At 41.1% G+C, this 24,468-nt stretch overlaps 1 protein-coding gene and 1 long non-coding RNA gene across 6 annotated transcripts in view; one reads left to right on the top strand and one right to left on the bottom strand.

The window, feature by feature from the left end:
- KCNC1 (potassium voltage-gated channel subfamily C member 1) overlaps positions 1-24,468 on the top strand; it is a 211,099-nt gene that overhangs the window by 148,415 nt on the left and 38,216 nt on the right. Inside the window, exons 3-4 of one of the 5 annotated variants that reach the window (XM_048855829.2) lie at positions 14,386-14,574; positions 16,559-18,364. The exons of 1 other annotated variant lie outside the window; for it this stretch is intronic. In XM_048855829.2, the coding sequence (XP_048711786.1) occupies positions 14,386-14,574; positions 16,559-16,695 (326 nt within the window). In that variant the 3' untranslated portion in view covers positions 16,696-18,364. Of the gene's footprint in view, positions 1-14,385; positions 14,575-16,558; positions 18,365-24,468 lie in introns of those variants that run through there. 3 more of the 5 variants (XM_048855830.2, XM_048855832.2, XM_048855831.2) reach the window with 3 other exon arrangements.
- Positions 7,341-9,450, bottom strand: LOC142072492 (uncharacterized). Its single transcript, XR_012668888.1, has 3 exons — positions 9,383-9,450; positions 7,958-8,055; positions 7,341-7,609 (listed from the first exon to the last, which is right to left on the bottom strand). It is a non-coding gene; the product is annotated as an uncharacterized LOC142072492 (long non-coding RNA).

Genomic DNA, 24,468 nt, shown 5'->3' with positions numbered 1-24,468 from the left:
ACTCAGTCTTGTGCATGCAACACACTGAAGTCAACAGACGTCTGAGGTTGATATCTTTACTCAGGCTGACCCTGAAAGCAGAAGTTAGCCCCTAGTCTATGACTCTGAATAGCTCCTTTTATGTGATGACATGGCTTTCTGGCCATTCATGGTCTGGTACTCCATCGTTCACACAGGGGTGCTCTTAAGTGGAAACTGGAACTGGTCAGAACATTTCAAAAATGTTAAGAAAAATGAGGGGGAAATTGTGAACATGCCATTATTTCTCCTCCCATTTTCTGCCCTGCTCTACTGGAAGTGCTACTGATGTAGATAAGAGATGAGCTATGCAATGGAGTCTCTCCTAGGAAATGCCCATGACAGAACATTCAAGTGTTGGGTTAATCATTTACACATAAAGGCAGTGATTCTCCACTGGACCTGAGCTCACGGTTCCTTGATTCTCAGCTGTCTGGCCCTGGCTTAAATTAAACCATCGGGGGGGGGGGGGGCGAGGAGCTTTAACTGATGCCACTAATGCAAGGTGGCTCTAAACCAGTGACAAACTGGTCGCAGCAGAGCTTTGCTCTGCCACACTTCCCCTCCTGGCAACAACTCACCATGTCCCTGTCTCTCCGCTCCCTTATGTTTGGCAGGGAGGGGGCAGCTTCTGGGGCAGGAGGTGTAAAGTCATGGCAGCAGCTTGAAGCCAGCAGTGATTCCCCCTGCACAGGGGGAATTCTCCAGGGACAATCTCTGGCCACTTTAAATTCACTTTCTGCCACTTATGTAGCAAAGGGATCTGGGCAGATTGGAGAATTGGACCCAAAATGATACAAAGGAGTAAATTTCACCCATGACTAGCATGACTGTAAAACTACTTGAAACCCAGACTTGATATATGCTAAATACTATATGGGCCTAGTTGCCTATGCCTTTAAAACAAGCATATGCCTTTCCAGGCCCTGACCCCACCAAAACAGATTCTGTTGTTATTTACTATTTGTATTGCCATATGACCTAGCAGCCACTGTCAAGATCAGGGACCCAATGAAAAAGAAAGAGATAACCCTCTACCCCAAAGACTTACCGTCGAACTGAACAAGAAAGGCAAAGGGTGGGTAGAAGGAAGTATTATCTTCATTTTACAAGTGGTGTTTGGGAGAACATGAGATTAAAGTGACTTATCCCAGGCCACGCAGGAAGTCTGTAGCAGAGCTGGAGACTGAGCTGGGATGGCCTGGGTCCCAAAAGCATGCCCCTAACAACAAAAAAGACAATTAACAACAAAGAGTAATAATAATAGTAGTAATCCCTTGCACTTGTATATCATCCAAGGGTCTCAAAATGCTTTGACAGCATTAGGTCTCCTAACTAGAGCTGCATGACAAATCAAGTGAACCCAAATCTCAAAACAGAATTCAACCTAAACTGTTCAGCTTTACCAGGATTGTGCCCAAAGCCACATGCTGCCCCACGACAACATGAAACTCAGCCCAAGATCACAAACAACTGCAAAACAGGCCCAAGTTTCAGGCTGGCGACAAAGCCTCAAAACAGGCAAAACAAATCTCCAAACTACTTGGTGGGGGTTTTGTTATGAAAATTTCACGTGACTCTCCTCGTCCTCACCCCTGTGTGCCTGCCCAAAGGATGTGCTGGCTTTATGGTTATGTCCTACAGTATCCATAGGAAGAGCTGGATGATGCTGTTTGCCAATCTATAATGGTGGGTCTGGAATACTAATGGAATCCATAGCTCCACTTGATGTCTGTAACATTGCCTGCATTTTGGTGCCACAAATCAGCTGCACTCAGACGGAAACAGAGAGTGATCAGAGTTAAGCACCTAAAGAAAAGGAGATGGGTGATTTTTGTTCCCTGACCCGTGAAAGGATCTACCCAAACCTTTTCTCTATATTAGGAGTTTCTATACATACACTTCATTGGAAGGGAGACATTGCAGGTGCTTTGACGCTCTCCAGAACCCTGAGATAAGGATTCCCTCCGACGCTGAGTGCTCAGCACCCTGCCTATATTTGAGCTATGGTCTAGATAGAGAGTATCCCTGGGTGTATGTATTGTGCAATCTGGGTAACTTCCTTGCAGCATTATAAACAATGAAGGCTGAATTCTCCACTCAATGCAGAGCTTGGGAAACCAGGCTGCTGCTGGGAGGAATGTGGGGGAAAGGATCACAAGGGAATCAAGGGCTGGAGAGGAGCAAAATAAACCAACACTCCATAGCTAGTTCATCAACTTTACATCTGCCGTGGCCTTTGCAGTTGTTATGCTCTGTTGCTGAGAGGGAGAATGACCAGTACCCATCCCCAAACTCTCCCACTCTCTGCATGGGATGGGACAAGACTTGACCCGAAGAATTTTTTATTTCATTGTAACATATCGCGAGAGAGCTGATCTCCATTTTTAAATATGATTTCGGGCCACCTTTGGGTTCAGATTAATTTTTATCAATGGAAACACTGTCTAGAAAAGTTGATCTAGGTTTCATTTCTTCTTCTGCCGCCATAAATAAACCAAATAACCTGCACTCAAAAAACATACTGCCTCTGATTTTCAGGAGTGCAGAGGTCCCACAACTGCAGCTGGAGTTAATGGGAGTTGCAGGTACTCGTGGTTCTGAAAATTAGGTGTCTTGTCCACTAGTTGCAGTTTGTGATCGTAAGCAGGTTTTATGCAACCTACACTGCACATTTTGAAGATTCGAGAACCATGAATTTGTGGCCATATACATACCCATAAATATCATGATGGTCCATTAAACCACAGGTTTGCAACAAAGGGAATAGAACATTCCACTCAAAATACCACTCCAGATAAAGAAGAATCTCAATTGACTGTAGTAGCGTTGCTGTTTCTATCCTTGCTGTAGACTAGCCACCAGATAATACATAACCACAAAGAACTGAGCAGTTCTCATTCACCCCCCAGCAGAAGACAGTGGTGCTTATATACCCTAGATCAGTGGTTTTCAACCCATGATCTGCAGACCCCTGGGGATCCACAGACTATGTCTAAGATTTCCAAAGGGGTCTACACCTCCATTCAAAGCTCTTTAGGGGTCTGCCAATGAAAAAAGGTTGAAAACCACTGCCCTAGATAAACTATTATATTGGGCCTGAGTCACAAAAGGTATAAGTGGGAGAAGATTCCCTCCCCCCAGCTTCATTTTTGAATTGCAAATGGCCTTTCTAGTCTTTAAAATTCAAACGCCATTTAATAATTCCTAATTCCAAATATCAAAATTTGAATACTTATAGAAAAACAGTGCAATAACAATCACCTTGGTGTCACCCAAGATTGAACCCGGGATCTCCAGCTACAGCATAAGCTCCTACAGCTTGAGGTAAAAAGACTAAGTTCTCATGTCCGGCACCTGTCATGGTCTCATGTCTCCTGTAGGTCATGCACAGAGGGGGTTCTGTAATATCCCTTGAACAGTGGATTCCAATAGCACCTCCTAAACATGTCATTGGGCAATTATCCACCTATGGTCTGACTTCCTGTAGTAGCAATAGAACTATAGTTTTGTTCTAATTCAGAATTTTAGCTAATATAAATATCATCAATCCATTAAAATTTGAAAGACACTTAGGAAATTGTGAATGGAATATTGGTCTGCTAAGCCATGGTTCAGGTCAGGGTGACAGTGGCTGAAAGTTTTTGCCATCCAATGGCTGTTAGGAGGCTTACGTGAAACAAGATGGTTGTCTCAGTCCAGGCTGTAATGGAGAAGGGGTGGCCAAAGCCCCAAACCACTGGGACCCTTCTTGGCAGTGCTAGCTGAGTGGTCAAGTATTGAATAGGAATGGAAATGGAACTACTCTCACCCCTAAAGTGGAGCCTGTAAATCAGATAGGAAAGAAATATGGGGAAGTCGCCTCTACCTTGCTTGTGCTGTACCTTTTCTACGGTAAAGAGGATTTCTGTTTTCAGAGTAGTCAGCTGGCCACTTTTCACATATACAACATGTGAAACCAAAAAATAGCTCCCCATTATCCCTTTGGTGGCTTCAGCCCTTATTCTCTGGAAATAAACTGGGTCAGATCTTCAGCTGGTGTAACTTGATATAGCTTCTTTTGGAGCTACTCCAGTCTACACCACTGGAAGGGGGGTGGGGAACACCCCACTGAGGTTGGCAAATAAGTATTATATCCTTTCAACAAAAGGGAAAATGGAGACACAGACACCTAATTCACAGGTCCATTAAGCCCGCTTTGTGCCAGTCCTCCAGCACAAAGCAGCCTTAAACTGGGCAGATCCAGCTCCTTAAGTATTCCCTCACTCTAGGGTCATCCTCCAATGATATATGCCTGCCCTAGCAGCTTCTACATCATTCAACTTCCATCCTCCAGTGCAGGTGGTGTTACTGGGAGAAAAAGGGTTGAGCATCCCTCCATCTGACTGATCCCCAGTGGCTGGAATTGCCATTCTGGGCCATGGGAAGTCAGATGTAAAACAGAGCAACTTTTACATCTGAGCACTGTTTGGCTGAAGCAGATGAGCTAAATGATTTGCTCGCTACCACAGAAAGAATTGGAACAGAGATAGGACTAGAACTCAGACACCTCGTGCTGTGCTCAGCCCACTACACCATGACCCTCTTACTTTATACCTGATTTAGACTCCATCCAAGCTTTCTCTGTCTGTTACTTCTAAGAAAATTTGCTTTTACAAAACAAGCACAGACCAGAAGTAACCGGTAGCTTACCCATTTCTGCTCTCATTGTTCTTTGCATTCATCCATGCTCCATACCCTACAGATCATCATACTGTATTCTTTATTTTTGAAATCTAAACTAGATCCACAATTTGGTGCTCTAAGATCTTAAGGGAGATGAACTTTACCTAGCGAGGAACCAATACCTGGCTCACCAGACTGAGCTGATATGTTGCACCATGACCTACCCAAGGATCCACTGCAGTCTATGGAATCACTAGGATTTTAATTTGACTCACAAAAGTACTCACAAAAGTACAGGATCAGTGTACAGAATTGGTGGACCATCTCTAGCAGGGACTGCGATGTACCTCTTTGGAAGGCAGCGCTTCCAGGAGCAACACCTCTCACCATTGTGTTATACACCTTTCCAAGAGCAAGAAGCACTTGATTTATTCATGCTCCTGTACCTATTCCCTGCCTCCAAACCTATCAACAGACAGGAAGCCAACATGCTGTCACCTCACTTCAGGAAGTAACGCCTCTTGAAGGTGATATTCTCTGACAGTGATGTCACAATGTTGGCCAATCAGGGTTGTCTGAGGCGGTCATCTTATTCACTGGAGTACATTTATTGGGGGACAACCTTACCTGGAGGGACCCATTTCAACATGGTGGTGAGTAAATATTCAGAGGTAGGTCGGGTTTGAGGAGCATCTGGGAATTTGTCTATTATACCAAATTTCTGTTGTAGAGGAGACAAATTCTGCTCTCAGCTGTACCAACGTAAAGTCTGTTGGTGTGACATCTACTCAAGAATACTTCAGAATAAGTTTAAAATATACAGTAAAATAATATTCAGGTGTTTATTAAAGATAAATACATCTGACTCTCTACAAAGCATGAAAATCTTGGGGTAGCTAAAATTAAATTGAGTTGCTGTGTAGGAACAAATGAATTCTTTTACATGTTCTTCACATTTTCTCTTTCTCTTTTCTCTCTCTCTCTCGTTCTGTTTGTTAACATTTACTTGTTATTATTGTATGTTGCTTGCAACTTGTGTATGTTACAGACTGTCACATTTTATTCTGTGAAGTTTTTCTCCAATCCCCATCAACCCGAGCTCCATATTGGGCAGCAGAGGAGATTACAATACTGTTCTTTAAATACAAAACGACAAGGAATGTCACAGACTATAGGTAACTCCATTGGGTTGTGACACAAGGTATTAATGCAAAGAGTAAGTACACGATGCAAGAAAGCACGATCTAGCTAATGTGCTATTTCTTTCAGATAGTCTGCATGGAAAACAATTAATTTTCATTGCTCTCCAGCAGAAAATGTCCCAAACATACTGGCTTAGAGACCTGCTGTTTTAAAAATCAGTGATTCCCATCTTAGCACATCATAGCTCATTTTCAAAGACTCAAACCCATGCTCTCTGTGCTGTACTTCCATCCATATCCTCCACGCCATAATTTCATCATTTCAATTGCTTGTGGCTTATTATATCTTCCCCATCATTCTTTAGATAATCTCATGTAGTTGTTATATCCCTTGTATTTTAAGGGCCTGATTTAGCAATGACAAAAACAAACCTCTGCGCCTGTGATCCATGTTTCTGAACCCTACCCAGGGGTCTGGAGTCCATAAAAAATTCTTTCTGTAGCCTAGCATGGTCTAGAGTGGAAGCCAAATGGATATTTTGTTGAATCAGGTCCTGGCAGAGGCTTTTGGTTGTCACCTGCATGTTATTTGTGGGATCTGGGAGGGAATGATAAAAAGAGGCTGAGAGGTATTTTTGTATTTGTTTCCTAGAGAAACAGTATTAGGTTTATTGCTTCTAATCTCACTCTTAGTTGCAAGTGAGATATATTTAATTTCAAATTGACAATTGCCCAGACACTAAAGCAGCAAGGTTGTATTTTTATCAATTCATAATCTATTCCCATAACTCCTTATTCTATGGCATGCTCTGACCCTCTCGTCAACTGTGGGGAAACAAAGAAGGGTTCACCGGCAGGAGGGAGGGGCATTGCAAGACAGACAATTCCACCAATCAGAGATTAAAAATAGTGGGTTTCTCAGGTGCTCAGCAGCTCCCAGGATTTGGTCCTACACTTTTACAGGTCTCTACAACCTCCTTTGGAACTCAGATTGATCACTGTTACACAAAAAAAGGGCTGTTTCTTAATAGTTCAGCACAGGAAATGAGGAGGATGGGAGATAAAGTTGGCTACAAGTCACCATTTACACTTTCCCTAGTGTGGGGATGCCTAAAGGTTTACCTAGCCCCCACCATAAGCTACAGCAACCTCAGGGCTTCTTGAATTTGCAATCAACTGCCTAACTGACCACGTGGCTGAGAATAGCCAGAGCATGGCAATTCTCCAACCACACCCCCTGGAACAGATTTCCACATTTGGGGCAGGAAGAAATTTTCCCCAAGGTCAGATTGGCAGAGACCTTGGTGGTTTTTCATTTTCCTCTGCAGCATGGGGCACAAGTCACTTGCAGGTTTAAACTAGTGTAAATGGTGAATTCTCTGTAACTTGAAGTCTTTAAACCATCGTTTGGGACTTCAGTAACGCAGCCAGAGTTTCGGGATCTATTACGAGAGTGGGTGGGTGACTTTCTGTGTCCAGGAGATCAGATTAGATGATCATGATGGTCCATCCTGACCTTAGCGCCTATGAGTCTATTATGGCCCATTTACACTACCAGAATGGTGTAAAGGGGAACCATAAAGTAACCCATAGATGTTCAGTGTAATGGTCCCTCCTCCAGTCACAGCATTTCAATTAGATTTACCTTCTCTGATGCAACAGTGCGAAGAGGCTAAATGCTGAGCAGCTGTTTCCACAATGAGGATTATAGGCAGTGTTCATCTAAGAGATACTGTCTGTTGGGAGTGGAGCAAAGCGTCAGGCGCTGAAGATAGGCGCACTTGCTAGAATTGAGATCCAAAAGAGCTTTAGTAAGTGTTTGAGTCCATCCTTTGTGGGACCATTCACAGGCTATACCCACATCTGTGTGGTGCCTCCCTTGAAGTCAAGACTATCAGAACCCTGCAGTGTTCTGGGCAAGTGGGGGTTCACCAACTGAACCCTGCAGGTTTGGTTTGCAAGGGCTGGAAGGTTTGCTTGGAGGTTTCAGTTAGACTGGACACCCTCAGCAAGCAGATCTTCATCTTTCAAGTAACTAGTATCCTCCCAGCACTAGTCCTTCCCTACAATCAGCCATTTCTTCCCCCTCCCCACTCTATCCCTGCATCCAGACCCAAGACCCCTTTTCTTACCTTGAGATAGAGCAATGTCTTGCTGCTTCCCCTTCTGGGGCCAAGATTTCTGGGTCTTTGTGGGGTGCCAAGCAGCTGCTCCTTCAGCAGGGTTTGGTCTTTGGGGAGTAGACATGAATACAGTGGATCACTGTCTCCTTCAATCCTTGAACAAGGGCAGGATATGCTGCTTCCTCCTCCAGTAGTTATGTGGGAGCTCAAGAAACAGCCCTACGTCTCCTGGTACCTAGCTCTCTAATCTAGGGCTAATGAGGCCCCAGACTCTTTAGCATAATAGGCAAGGGAGCCCTGCCGATGCTCATGCCCTGGGAGAGACAACCCATAAATCTACTGTGCAGGATTTCCTTGGATATCATGCTAAGAATTATGGGAGCATATCTCAGGCCCATTTCAGTTGAAGTGGTACATTCTTATTGCCCCACGGGTCATGAAGGTGGCACCCCTTGCCTAGCAGAAAATCCCTTAAGGGATGGGGAAGGCAACAACCCTCAGTGAGTGCCCTTTCAATCTGCCCAACCCCACAGACTCTGCTATTAGGGAAAGTGGCCACTGCACAGCTCTGAAGACAGGGTGAGTTAAAGGAGGGAGCCACCCAATCCCCACAAAAAAAACCCACACCGCCCGAAGACATTAAGATAAGAAGGGTTCTTTCGGTTGTTATTGGGTAGTTGGTGGGGGTGTGAAGAAGTTTGACAAGAGGAAAAGAGGATTTGGTTGGGCTTCCCAAATGCAGGAACCACCTCTGCATATGTTTCCCAGCATTCAGAAGCGCAGAGTGAGGCTCATGGATGCACTGATACATTGAGGTCTGTGAACAACTGGGTCCAGGATTCAGATCAAGTAGGTCTGAGGCTCAATGCAAATGTTTCTCACAGCTCTAACTCAATCACAAGCCAACAATGGCAGTGAAGTCAAAGTGGCAGCCCTTGAACCTTTGTCTATAGCTCATGCCATTGGGAAGGAGGAGAGCCCACAGACTGGGCATGGCCAGTCTCCGTTATAACCCTCTTCCTGCATGTGCAGCACTCAAAGCACAGCAGCAGAGACACAACACACACACAGGAGAGGAGATCTGTGTTTTGGCTGGACTGTCAGCCTTGCCTTTGAGTTTCCTGGCAGCTTTTATTAGTTTGTATCATTATCTTTGTATTTCGAAATCTAATTTTTGTCTGGAAAAGTCCTTGGCATTTTAATGGCAGTTTCCTAAAGGGGGTGATGGGTGGGATGAAGAAATTTAAAACAAGGATCCCAAAAAGATAAATGATGCAATAAACTACTTATCTGGGAGATCTGCTGGTGTTTCTCCCTATATCTAAGACAGCTGAATATGGAGGATTTTTAAAAGCTTGTGTCATTAAATAAGCATTTGAAGGCAGTGTAGTCCTAGGAATGAGGCACTGAACTAGGATTATTCCCGAGACTCACCTGTTGTGTGACATTGGGCAAGTCACTACACCTCTCTGTACCTTCGTTTCCTGTTGGGAGAAATGGGGGTTGTCATACTTGCTTTCCTTTGTAAAGCAATTGGAGATCTAGAGAAGAAACCTCTCTATAGGTCTGATCAAAGCCCACTGAAGTCAATAGACTCCCAGTGAATCTAGCGGGCTTCAGATCAAGCCCTAGAAGAGCTAAACACTATGAATTATACCATGATTCAATGAATAGTCCTATCACATCCATTATCTGATGGAAAGAGCTTCTTTGGTGCTCTTGTATTCCCATAGTAATACAGCATTTTGTTAGATATCTTAATCTGGGGGTATATCATGCTACAGATTTTTAGAAAGAACAAAATCTAAGTGGCATTCTATGTAAAACAATTTTTTATTGTGGTAATGCTCTAGGAGTTCCAGTTGTAGACCGGAGGCCCAATGTGCTAGGTTCTGTACAAATGCAGAATACCTTTTCGGTCCCTGCTCCAAAAAGCTTACAATCTAACAAGAGACAAGAGGCAGAATATGGTTCCCTGGTATTGCATTCCTCCCTGAGACCAAGTATCTTTCCTTGGAAAGGTCACTACAATTTCCCTGGATTCAGGTTTTATTATTAACATGAAGCCCGATTCTGCTCCCATTGAAATCCACAGGATTTTGCAATTGACTTTAATGGGAACAAGAGCAGGACCATAAAAACTGGCCCCACTTTGCCCAAAGGTTTACTAATATTTAGGAACTATTTGAAAAATCTTGGTCCTGTTTGGAGAGAATTAGGGTGATTTGAAAATATTGCCCCCATGTCGCCCATGTCATGAATTTGCCTTTGGGCACAAAACAAGCACATCTCCAGTTCCGTCAGTGGAGATAAGCTACTAATATCAGGTCTTAATCTGGCCCACCAAAGAATACAGTGCAAATTTCAGTTAACTGTGAAGCCATTTTGCATCCTTCACGTACAAAAATATTTTAAAAAATCTTAAACGGATGGAAAAAATAATTTGGTGCAGGTTGATATTATTTTATGCCAAGTTTAGCCTAATGCCCATTTTTGGAACAAATATGTATCCAAAAATATAAACCAGAAATGATGCTACAGGCATCACTTCCATTGTCTTTAAGGGTGCAGGACCAAGCCCTAATTCGTTTAGTTGCCTTACAGTAAAATCACAATCCACTCTGTACCTTGAAAGTAAAGTGTGTAATTAAAGTAAATGCTGCAAGTGACATTTGGGCCAAGTTTAGCTGTACACTTAAGCTCTGGTCCAACACTCACCAAAGTCAATGGCAAGACTGCAGTTGACTTCAGTGGACTTTGGATCAGGCACTTACTCCTCACTCCTGAAACCGTTTAGCATGCACAGAACTCCCAGCGAAGACAATGGGAGTTTTGAGTAACTTACGTATGGATTGGGCTGAAATTTAAATTGCTGCATGTAAATCCATTACTGATACTGTAGACTGTCTAAAAAAAATATGATAATTCAGTCCCCTATTCACAGAAATAGAAATCTACTTCCCTCCACAGTCACTTCTGCCCATGACGTCCCTTTCTCCCAAATATAGGCCAACTTGTCATCTGTGATTAGCACTGCAATTTTAATTACCACAATGCAGATCTCAATGGCATAGCCTACATGTCTCGTGCGTAGCACAGCCATTGACATCAACACAAGTACTGTGGGTGGAACAGGTTTCAGAATACACAGAGATCTGTAGCTCAAATTGCAGAAGAATGATTTGCCCACAGTTCCTTATCTTTAGGAACTCCTGGGGAATGGAAAGAAAACTCTAAAGCAGCGATTATTCAACAATGTGCATTTAAAAATCATTAAATGCTCCGAGATTAGCAACTGGGGGATACAGGTTCAGAGGCAGCCTGAAACCGGGTGGGTTGTATGGGTGTCACTGAAGACATTATAGGTCCAATCTCATATGTGAAAGTCTATTACCTCTGAAAACTCTTGTAACATTTGAGTAAATTTAATGCTAATGAAAGCAAGAAAATAAATTGTATCACATATACTGTGGGCAGTTTTTGTACATGCTTCCTGGCATAGATTTGCCATGCACCTCAATCTTAGTTTTCAATAACCCTTCCATTGAGTTCTTGAGCAGAGCTTTAGTGATGGTTTCATGACATGAACAACCAGGAATGGGGGTGATGCTCTCAAATTCATTTTCACTTGTAACCTGAGCAGGAGCCAAGGCATTAGGTTTCTGTATGCTATGGGAGTTGAGATGTAAAACCATTTGTGCTCATTGACAATCTCGTATTGGCTTTGGAAACAGTAGGATGTTAACTCCAGTGTCTCAGCCAAATGCCGAGTAATTCTGCCTAAATTCTCTCTGCAACTACAATTGGATGAGGCATGTTTCACTTCCTGGCCTGAAGTACAATGGCTGTGGTGTGTGCTGTTAAATAGTGATGTGTTACACCCAGGACGTAGCTGCATTTTAGGGGTGGATGTAGTGCTCCGTGGGTTTAATTTGCATTTCAGCTTGTACTTGCAGAGTGCTTTAGAGTGCTATCTAAATTATTGTTTATTATTAGATATGAATCAGAGCACACAGTTCTGATCTGGAGAAGGATCCAAACTTTCCTAATGTTCAGATACACAGTTTTGGTTCAGGACCATCTCTAATAATTAATATAATCTAAGACCCAGTGCAGCAATGAGCTCCACACTGAAAACAGCGGGGCTCTATGGAGGTATAGGTGTCCCCCCCCCCGTGCTTGACTCATTGTAGCATCAGGGCCGTATCCTGTAGACGTGAAGACTAGTACACTAACCCACTGCATTACTGATCCCCTTAAGGAATAGCAAAGTTCACAGTATTTAGCAGTGTGAGTTTTAAAGTAGCAGCTCAGTATCATGTGATGTCATGGTTATTAAGGTTTCAGAGGAACAGCCGTGTTAGTCTGTATTCGCAAAAAGAAAAGGAGTACTTGTGGCACCTTAGAGACTAACCAATTTATTTGAGCATGAGATTTCGTGAGCTACAGCTCACTTCATCAGATGTTATACCGTATAACATCTGATGAAGTGAGCTGTAGCTCACGAAAGCTCATGCTCAAATAAATTGGTTAGTCTCTAAGGTGCCACAAGTACTCCTTTTCTTTTTATGGTTATTAAGGTAATTGTGTGGTTTTTGTGCAAAGTAAACAGGAGCATGAAATAGATGTATATTATTCACACACAGGAATTGCAATCAATCTATGCCCTGAAACTTCAGAAACCTGTTCAAATTAGTCATCATTAGTCATCAACTTCAGAAAGTATCTGTTGCTTCTATTAGTGCGTTTGATGTATTAATAAACGTAGCTGGTCAAAAAAAACAAACAAAAAACCCTACCATCACCATATTCTATGGGGAAATGAACTGACCACTTCTGCAGGAAGGAAAAAGAAGGTACAGTACCAGTAAGAGGGTTGCAAAATGGAGTTGATTATGTGGGGAAACACTTTATCTGCTTGGGGAAAAAATCAAGACATGAAATGCAATTAGCATGTATGTACATAAACAGTATACATTCCATATAATAGTATGCATACCATACATGTGTGTCTTTATCGGTGCAGATCATTTTATATGATAATGAGAAGAGTGCTATAATCGCAAAAAGCCCTTACTTATTATTTATCCATTGTGTCATCCTGAAACTATTGCTCTGGAAGGTTTGCTCATCCTATTTAATGCATTCTCTCTTTGTAGGGTCTCTACGTAGACTTGGATCTATTTTCTTACTTGGCCTCAGCTCCAGTGAAAAATAGATGTCAAAATTGCACAGGGTTTGGAGCAAGTCATCAGGTGTTTTTGGAAAGGGGGTTGAAATAAAGCTTATCGGTGCATTGTCCCTTTCATTAAGAACTGTAGGATCACCAGCAGTGTGCGCCGTACAGTAACTAAATAATAAGCATTGTGCAACCGGGGTTTAGATTGCTGCAAATTTCTGAATTGTACCCACTCAATTAAGCACATAGTTTAGCTCTTGTGGACGGGTTATATTTTGACTGTTTTCCCCTCCTTTTAGCTGAAAAGTCCCTATTGAACTGTGCCATATTTTGAGTATATTCTCAATATACTAATTTGCACTTTGAAAACATTTTACAAATCTTGTAAGAGCACTTTAAATTGTTTTATGACTGTGAAGCAAATCACATACAGAAAACATTCCATTCTCAGTCGATCGTCATGGGGACATGTGGAGTAAAGTGGACAAATTTAATGACACATTTTCATTATTTGCAGTCAGAGGGTAAATGTTACCTAATTTATTTTCAAAATCCATGGGCTACTGTATTGTTTTCCATCTGTAGCATCCTCTGCTGGCATTGCAAAAACTGCATATGTCACAGAATAAATCAGAAACTGGATTGTTTTTTAAAATCCATGTTCTGCTGTCACACTCCCATACATAACGTATGCTGTGCGTCCGTCTAAAATGTGTACTACCATTCTGTGTATTTGAAAATATAAGCCAAACAAAACAAACTGTTCAAACTTTGGGGATCTTTTGCCCATGTAATATTGTACAAAGATATAAATCTGCATGAATAGAATTTACTCAGCTACTACAATGCAACTCATCATTAACTGCCTCTCCAAAGTTCTATGCGTTCTAAGTAGTTTTCACGAGACACAGATCATTCATATGCCATCTTATGTCATGCTAAACATGATCCAGTTTCTAACTGCAGTCTTCTGCTCACGGGACTAGGAACCAGTGCAAAGCAATTTCTGAAACTGCCCCATATATGTGGAAGTACCACAGGCTGCTGTTCTATCTAATGAGATAACATTTTGTTTCTCCTTCCACTTAATGTATTTTATTTTATGTTGGTGCAGTGCACAAAGCCACTGTTTTTAGGACAAATGTGCTACCTTTTAAGCATCACCATGCTACTCCTTAGCTGTGATCCCGAACCTACAGATTTAACTCTGATAAACAGTTCTTAGTGTTTCAATAGCCTTCTGCTTATATGTTTGAAGATTCGAAACTGAATGGTGAGGTGGCCAAGGCGGCGCTGGCAAATGAAGACTGTCCCCACATAGACCAGGCTATAACGCCTGATGAGGGCCTGCCCTTTACCCGCTCTGGCACTCGGGAGAGATATGGACCCTGCTTCCTCTTATCAACCGGGGAATATCCCTGCCCGCCTGATGGAGGAATAAGAAAGGGTATGTAGCTGAGGTCCTGTAACCACATAGTTAGTGACCTTGTTTAAAAAAAAAGAGAGAAAAAGTCATCTATTAGTTCTCATGGAATAGTGGGCTTGGTTTAGATATGCACTAAAATAACAACCTGATGTCTGCATTTTGAGGTTTTAATCTGTTGCTTTTGGGAGAGGAAAGCTGCTAGAGCTACCATGTGCAACTGCAGTTTCGTCTTCCATGTTAGCTAGCTCAGTGAGTTTCAGCGCCCAATATTCTGCAATGTCCTTAAATGATTTCATCCCCCAAAGACACACTGATTAATATTTATGACAGCAGTGAAGGCAGCCCATTTGGAAGACTCATAGATTGCAATGTGCTGTGAACAGCAAACACTTTGGTGGGCAAAAATAAATAAATGCCCCAGCAAACACCAAGAACCACAAAGTAATTATTCAGCTGCGTTTATACAGCCCTTCGGTTAATTTCTGTATCATGCCTAGCTGTAAAATTGAACACAGAGAGAGGTTCATATGGGAGCATTCATTAGCATAGACCTCTTTTATGACTGGAAAGTAACCTAACTAAAATTGGTTTCCTCTGGTAAACTAATATTTACCATAATTAATTTTTAAAATCCTGACTGTTCCCAGAAGTAATTAATTTTACTTAGATAATGGTCAGAATCATCCATATATTCAGTAACATTAGGTCCTAAAATAAATAAACAAACAAGAGTTCTTGTATTTTTTTTATGACAGACTAAATCTTGCCCAAATGGTTTAATCCAAGAAAAGTAAGCAAATCAAAAATGCAGATATCTTTACGTGTATAAAATGAGAACTACATATGTGCATAAAAGTTAATTGGTAGTGGTTAATTTCATGAAGAGTTATCTATCATTGAATCAGTGTCCATCACTGGTGTACTGTATAGAGTATATAATATATTCAGTATTTTAAAAAACGCAAAGATTCTATGATGTAAACCATATCATGGGTATGGGTTTTAGAATTCCCATGTGCCATTGTATGATAGACAACAGTCTATAGTAAATGCCAGTTATAGATAGTGTATGTAATTATAATTTGTAAGATTATCATTAACAAAGATATAGTTGGACCACTGCACTTTCATATGAAAGTATCTCTGCTAAAATTTACCTTTGTAGCAAAGTGTTTTACCTGATTCTGTATTGGATAAGCATCGGCCATTTTCGTTCAGCCTGAGTCAGTTTTGGTTGCTTCAGTGGATCAGGAGAATGCTCCAAATGGCACACCTTTTGGTATGAGGAATGTATAGTTCTCATGATGCACTCCAACACGAAGCAGGCTCTCTCTACTGAATGAAACAGAGGCCGGTTGGCTAAAGAGTAAGAAATGTCAGCATATTGTTGGCCTGTTCGAAATACGTTGAGAGCATCTTAATTGTTGTTCCAACTGAATTTCATCCATAGTTTGTGCAACTATGTGTGTATACTTAGCTGAGGTTGTTTTTGTGCATGTCTGGAAAAGGATGGGAGTGGGGGGGGAGGGAAGGGGAAATTGAATGCATGCAAACTATTTTTTTAAAATGCTGTGAGCAAATGAGTAGTATCTCTATAGCAACGGAACAAATGCTGGGTTTTTTAAAGCTACGAGTCACCTTAATTTTTGCCTGAGGTCCAAATACATGAGTCAGTGGGGGAAAGTGCAATTAAGTTTACACTGAAAAGAAACAGAAAAATCCCTCCACCTAACTTTTCCCCCCAGTTGTTTTAAGACAGAACTATGACACCGCCTACATTATTTTACAGCCTGCCCATTCTGGAGGAACCATTTTGCTTCCCCCCACCCCCTTTTTTTTTACCTGCTCTTACTTACAAGGCTTTCTGAACCACGTTGCAAGTGATACTACTCTCAGCATGTCAATGCATGAGGATGCTACTTAACTGGCCACAATGTTGACCTTATTCTTAGCCCATTCTGTTGTTGATCCAATGCTGTACTTTGCATTTTTCTTTTAAATGAAGGTTACGAAATGTCACGGAGCCTTAACAACATAGCTGGCATAAGCGGAAAAGCGATAGGATTATCCTCAGTGTCTGCGCCCTACAGCTCTCCTAGCCCAGTGAGACGTTCTTGGTCTCCCATCCCATCTATTTTGTAGCATGGATCAGTAGCAGAGAATGGTCTAAAAAGCTTTATTTACAATTAGCCTATGCTATGTTGCATATAATCCAGGTGACTAAGTCTGAAGATGTCATGTCTCACAGTAGCACCTTGTGGGCATGGTGTTACTACTGACATTTGGTGACAACACCCTTAAATAGTATAAAGATGACACTAGGTGGGCATTAAATAGTACTGGTGGGCCATATGCTGCATGATATTGGTACATAGGATGAAGGATGGATGCACCAGATCATTTCTTTAATGGGGCACCATGCTGGTATGTGCTTATCTTGGCTGATGGTGGATCCACTGGCTCTTATGGAATGGGTTAGGCATTTAGTCAATGCTGAAACGTGCCAACGATTGAAGATTTTGATTTTCTCAGGATATTTTTGAGCCATAGGAACCCTGCAGAAGTTTGAGCAAACAAGCACAGTAGGATGAAACTTTGCATGGGCGCCTATTATAAGTTGAAAGCAATACTCAGATACACTGTAGAGAGGTCTCAGTCTGGCTGACTGCATGGGAAAAAAAAATCCTATTGAAGAAGAATATGGCTGCCTCTGCATGTAGCTACTCTACCTTTTCCTCCTTCCTTTAAAACTAAAATGCCAAGCTTGATTTGAAAAGCGCAGGAAAGAAGCTCAAGTATTGATTGTATTCTTTACATGCAGATCTTTGCAAAGAAAGTCCTGTCATTGCTAAATATATGCCAACAGAGGCAGTCAGAGTGACTTGACAAGGCGAGATGGAGATGAACATTGATGGCTAATAAACAGCTGTGTGGAACTGTGCAGGCATAGAAGACCTCCTCATTTGGACAAAGTAAACTCGCTCCATGCAGGTTTTAAGGATGATTCTATGTGGTTTCAGAGTTGTACTAGAGATGCAGGCTTTTTCTACGGCCAAAATGTAACAAAACTGTAGAAGATCTCTTCTTCCTTTCTTTTTTGTTTTGTTCATAGCATGAATTGCATGAAGTAAACAAAAACTGCAATTGTATGATTAACTTTAAGGGGGGAAAAAAGCAAAGTTATATATTTTCTTTGAAAGCTCTTTACTTTTACATACATTGTTGTAGCCAAAATGTAAAACATTATAAAACTGTACATTTATTTGCTATGGATTGCTTCTTTTTGTATACAAGATACAGAGTAATGGTTTTAAAAAGTGCCATCAGGCAGTCATCGGTCATATTGACCATGCCTTCGTAACTCATCACACTGACATGGAAATCAAGAACTTTTAATTCAACTAGAATTGTGTAAATTTAGGAAACTCCTTTTTTTCCCCTGTCTGTTTTCGTTGGCATGCTTGTGACACATGGGACCTTTCTTTGGACCTGATGGCAACAGCTGGTCTAGATCTAATTTCCAGCTCTGGTTATGTTGTATTTTATTGATGTATAGATCCAACGTGAAGACCCTTCATAACAAATTGTTCATATTAAGCAATCAGTATGGATTTGAAACAAAAAAAGGTGTTATTTTAAACCTGAGACTTAACAGTACAAAAATCAGGAGAATACGCAAGTATAAACTTGTCTCAAAGTTTAAGAAACAAGGCAGCAGCATTGTATGCAATTTAGTACTTCTGAGTAAAATGCATGCACAATGTTATGCAAAACAATTCTAGCATGAAATAAATTTTGTATCATGGTTTCAGTGCCTGGTGTTCAGTGTAAAGCAGAATTTATTTTCTGAAGTGACCAGGGGTTTCCAGAGACTTGCTTCTGAAATCTGGAATAAATATATAGCGTTCCCAACAGATAATGCTGGAGAGAAGCTTGGTATTGATTTGATTCTAAAATGGTAATTTTGGTTAGTGGATAACAAAGGAAGCCTGCAAACACTTGATACAACCAATGTCTGAAGTTTTCACAGCACTAGAAAACTTTAATTTAATTTAATTGAAGATTACCAGGGAAGATAAAATCTAGAATTATTTAGGTATCTCTTCATCTCCCCCAAAATAATAAAAGTTTGTCTTTTTAGTAGATTAAGTGAATTCAGTTTTTCTTACTTCTGTGAGTCTGTCTTAACTTGTTCTTCACTGAGCCCTAATAATCCACCAGCTCTGAAACTTTGCATGAGGTCCAGCGCTAAACTACTGCGGGTGCCTGAGTTATGTCTTAGCTGCCACCAGCAGGAATTCAGGAAAGTAATGACATTTTACGTCATTTCAGATTCCACAAATAAAATGTATAGTTTATTTGCCAGGACCATTCTAGTAGCTTGAACATTTCTGGTAAAGTATTTCTTTAAGAGTTCCCCTTTTGCCATCATATCAGACAATTGAATACACTTGGCAGCATTCGAGCCAGAAGGCAAGGAGGCATCTGGGACTACTGATGGTAATGAAAAAGAAAAGAAACAGAATCTGAGAGGTCCTGAGGAATTATGAATAAAAAAAAATCAAGGAAGATACACCAAAGGCTCTGGTAAGTGTTACAAACAAAAAACACCACCACACATACACACACCGCATCCTCATAGCCCCATAACCTCCACCTCCAGAAAGAAAAAGAAGAGCTGCGATCAGACCTGTGATTTAGGAAGAAGATTTAACACCGAGGCTCTGAACTTGAAGCTGGTAATGAGGCTCCTTCATCTCTTCTGATTTAGCATTATGCACTAATTCCTAGTTCAGCCTGCCTTCTTTTTTTACGAGTAATTTTCCATCTCTGTTTCTATCCTGGCATGGTCTTCCTTGATAATGGCCAGTTTCTTATCTCCAGAATGCAAGCTAATCCAGGGTCCAACCTTGCAGAAGCTAATGAAGTTTTTTTTTTGGTACAGTGTATTAAGGATCTAAAAATAGATTTATTTGTTATACTTTTGTATTAATTTAATAACATTATTCAGAGACCTAGTGTGAAATCTGCTCACATTCCCTTATTACCATAAAATAATTAATACTGATTAAAAATTAAATCCAATAAATCCTACACAGGTATTCCCCCTTACCCAGTGCTTGGTTATAAGAAATAAGAGTATTTCCTTTAATTAACCGCTTGAGTACCCAAGCCCTGAGATAGTTGTCTTTCTGCCCTATTTTCTCCCGGAACCATGTTGCCAGTCCGATGTTGGGGTCTTTCACTGAAAATATATCTCCTTGCTTATTCTTCTCTCCACTCTGCAGTAATTGAGTTTTCTGGATGCCTTTCACTAAACCTTCAGAAATTGAACTGCATTTCCCATTCACTATCCTTCAGGGGGCACTTTCAAAACACAAGTTCCTTGGCGATTCCACAGTTCCCTTTTGCATGACAGAAAATGTACCACCACGATGACAGACCCCCTGATCTCGCCCTAAGCAGTTCTGACAGTCCAGCAGGCAACAGCTGAGAGACTTGAAAGTTCTCGAAGCACTCATGTTAGGAAGCACTAGTCAGTGCAGCAGAGATGCCAGCAAAGTGCCCAGGGAATCAGGCTCTCTCATCTGCGTACACAGGCTGTTTGTTATCTAAGTAGGTTGTGCTGTGTTAACACGATTACAACATTTATGAATTCAAATCTGTCTCTTTCACAGCAAGCAAGTAGCACTAAAAATACTACACCCATTGGGCCTGGTTCTGGTCTCACATTAGTTTTATACTGCTGTAACTCAGTTGAAAGTTACTCCTGATTTTTACACCTGTGTAAATAAGATCAGAATCAGGCAAACTGTTTTGATTACACTCCTAGACCTTTAAGCTTCCCTCTGCCCTGGAGGAAATGAGCACCTGCATTTTTTTATAGAAGTTATATAAACGGCTTTATTCAATAGAGTTATATCTATCTAGCCTCCCATCACTAGTATCGGAGGTCTCCAGAAATCCCCTGCATGGCTAATGGAATTTTATAAGGCCAGGACTGTGGCTTTAAAAGTAGATTAATAAATAATATTGAAAACATCCTTATAGTCACACAACTTTCATACGTACCGCTCATCTCTTCTAAAAGCATGTAGGCATTATTTTTCCCAGATCATCTTGACACATGATATATGACATGCTGGCTCTACAACGGTTACTTCAAATAGTAAGGAAATGGAAAGTGGCTTCTATTCTCTCCTACCAGAAAGGAATCTAGCTAATCATGCTGTGATAACAGTCAAGTGTAATGGTCATTAATCTGGATAAAATGATTTTTCATATAAATTGTTCTCGCTCTCTCTTTAAAGTTTCAGTGCCTCAAAGAAAATACATCACTGAAATGAATGGACGCTGAGAAAAAATGAGCCGGCTGGAACACAAGGAAGACAGAGGCAGAGATAAAGCAATGAAATTTGGAAATGAGCTGAGCACAGACGTACTTATGAAGAAGATACCCTGAGGCCAAAAAAAAAGCAATATTTGCCCTGCTCCCCCATATAACAACGGCTCTCCTCAGCTTCACAACAAGGCAGGCTACCACTTCCTTTCCCCAGAAATACCCCAGAGATAACCTTGTCTTCAACCTCACACACTAACTGAACTTTTAATTTATGCTGAATTTACGCAGATTGCCTTTTAGACCCTCTTCTTTAGATTTCCAGACATCATGCACCTCTCCGTGTAGCACTGCCTGTCATCTTTCATCCATTCATACAAATCTTTCTTTATCCAAAATAGTAGCTGAAATATTTGTCTGATGTCTGAATATGAACACAATTTTTAATATCTGATCATTAATAAAGTCAATTAACTACTTTAAGCTTAACAACCAAGTTAAAAAATATATTGAAAAAGCATGCATCTTTTATAACTCCTTCTCCCCCCGCCACAATGACTACATACAAAGACGCTTAAATCACAAGGAGGACTATAATGAGGCAAATACTTTCAAAAATAAACAGTTGGGGATCTGCTGTTGAACCCAGTGTGTATGGGTAAGATTTTCAGCCCTCAGCTTTCACTTGTGCATTGACAAAACTGCAGGCGCATAAACTTGCAGCTGAACTTTGGAAGATCAAGCACCAGTGCACACCCTTTAGACAACCTAACCCTAGTGCATGCATGTGTTTGCACCTTCACCTATGTAACCCATCATGATTCCGATTCAACAAAGCATAGAAGCACCTATTTAAGTCCTGGATAACGTCCAGTGGAATTAAGCACTTGCTTAAGTGTTTTGTTGAATCTGGGCATGAGGCCAGTGAGTTTGTCAGATGGGGTGTGTCAGGGAGCCAGCAGCATGAGGTCCCCCAAGTGATCTTGGGCCAGTGAAGAACCAAGTGTAGTAGAGCTCCACTCTACCAGGCCCCTACAACAGAACCGGGGTGGGCGGGGGGAGCACTACACTAGCAAGGAGTTTCCTTAAGCAGTGTAAAGTGGCCATAGTAGACAAGCGAATGGAGCCCACAGTCGCCTCTTCAAAAAGCTTCCAGTCAAAATGGTGTGAATGAATGTGTATTCATGTATGTAGGTCCCTGTATAGCACTGACCACTGTGGTGTCCAAGTGGGAGGGAGACGAAAGAGAAAGAGGAAGGGGAACAGATTTTGATCTTAATTGCACAGGCATAAACCCTGAGCAATCCCACTGATGAGATTTAAAACAGCCAGAGGGCATACATTTTCTTCATTCTCATCACTATTAGCAATGTGTGATTTTATGTGTGACTAGGGAATGCAGCATGGCCTAGTAGATATTATCCCCATTTTACAGATGAGGAAACATAATACTGATCTCCTTTGTAAAGTGTTTTGAGCTCTCCTGACAAAAAACACTATATAAGAAGTAGATCTGATTATTAATTACAGTTATCTTATCACTTATGGCTAAGATATGAGGAGCAGGAACCTGTCTTTACAGAGTACAATAGCTGTTGCCTTGTCTTTTGTATGCTGTAGAATATAGTGGCTTTCTAGGAATTCCTTTCTTTTTCATTTTAAAGCAGGGGGTTGCTATTAGGAAGAATTAAGAAGCACCCACATGGCTATTATGGCAGGCAGAGAGTGTTGTTTGTTGATCAGTGAATCTTCAATCGTGCTAGCTTAGGTGCCACTTGGTTTGGAGTCAGTATTTTTACTCAGTTTAAAGCACTAAGACCTTTGTCATTAGAAGCAGTGTGCATGAAATTGATGGCACAAACAGAATAAGAGGCCAAGAAAAATTCTCCCCACTTCTGAAAAGGAAACCTGCGGAAATGCACAGGGACTTACATTAAAGGTCACCCGTTCACAGAGGAGGAGAGATTCTCAAAAGCACTTGAGTGTCAGGTTCACGATTCCCATTGAAAGTCTCTGGGAATGTTCTCTATTTTGAAAATACCTACTGCACTCAGGAGAAATGATTACACCTGGAAAAGGGGAAGGAGCCAGAGTGAAGCAATATGTTAACAGAGGCAAAAAGTTGAAAACCAATCAAGAATTGGTTAAAACCAGAAGCATTTATCCAGAGCCCACTGAACTTTGGAGGTTCTGATAAAAAGGGATCTAGACTGGAACCATTCCTGGTTCTGGCTCCTCTCACTGGAGAAGTTTTGCAAAATCAAAGCCACCTCTGATTTTGCCCTCTCTAAGGCAAATGGTAATTCAGGAATAATTAACATGCAGCATCTTATTCTCTTTTCAGGCATGCTCTAGTGCGTTCTCTTAGTGTTCCGTATGTTTACATTTCATCACTTTCTTAAAATATACAGTATGATTCACTATAGAGCCAGGAGACAATTGTGCAGATGCCATCTCCATCGCTGGCAGCTTCGATCTAATTTTCCCTTTCCACATTCCACAAAGGCAATAATAAATACAAACTGCTTTGCATTAAGAATTGTTGGAAAATGGAGACTGCTGTTTGAAAGGTCAAGGCCCCATCTATAGTGTCACTGTGGAGACTGGTTGTATGGAGGAGTAAGAGGGTGGGAGGGGGAAAGAGATAATCTCTTTCCTTGCTGCTTCCTGTCTGTCTGTCCGTCTGTCCATCCATCCCAAGAGGTAAAGATTGTTCTCTTCATTCCAAAATGGAGGAGTTGCCATATTAGACTGCTACATGATAACAGCAGTTGTCTTACTGATATAGTTTCTCAAATTCAACCTGCAAGGAGTACACAGTAAATGATGCTCGCTACACTCTTCTTTGAGATGTTTACTTAACATATTACTATTTTCCACAGAACATACACATTTTTAGGGCTTCTAAGCAATCCTTCTTAACATGGAGCAATGGCTCTGAGATCAGAGTTTATCTGAGAGAAATCAGTAAGGACAAGATCCGAACTTTATAAAATCAGGACATGAGCCAAACAAGGCACAAACACATAACTCCCCCTAAAAATCTCATTAATATTTGTTGTGCAACCAAAATTAAGAGATTGGGGCTGGGACTCTGAAGGTTCAAAGTTTCAGCTACCTTGTGTTAGGTGCAGGTTTCTGCAACTTTGGTACATACCCCAGCTTTCTGGCATGCAAGTTTTTCACCATTAGAGAACATCTGAAACTGAAGGAGATGAAAATGATCTTCCATACATTACATTCTTTTGCAATTACTGGGAAAGTTGGGGGCGGATGGTGGTGTTTGGGTTTTTAAAAGTATTTTTCCTGTCTTTTCAGAATTTTTGGCTACTCAGAGTATTTCAGATGACTGCAAATACACAGACATTATCTAAATGTTAATGAAAAGATCTTGGATCTTCTTATATAAAGAGTGAACTTCCCACGCAGCTAAAATAAAATAAAAATAATAATAATAAAAACCAGGTTTACAATCTACTCTAGAGGCACCAGAAGAGCTACAAGAAAATAAATTTTAAAGGAACTTGGTGTTAATCAGAAAGACAAACTAAAGGTTATATTTGTTGAGTAACTGA

Source organism: Caretta caretta, chromosome 6 (genome assembly GCF_965140235.1).
Source record: "Caretta caretta isolate rCarCar2 chromosome 6, rCarCar1.hap1, whole genome shotgun sequence".
Classification (NCBI taxonomy): domain Eukaryota; kingdom Metazoa; phylum Chordata; order Testudines; family Cheloniidae; genus Caretta; species Caretta caretta.
Note: the sequence above shows the minus strand (reverse complement) of the source record. Positions and strands in the feature narration are given on the sequence as shown.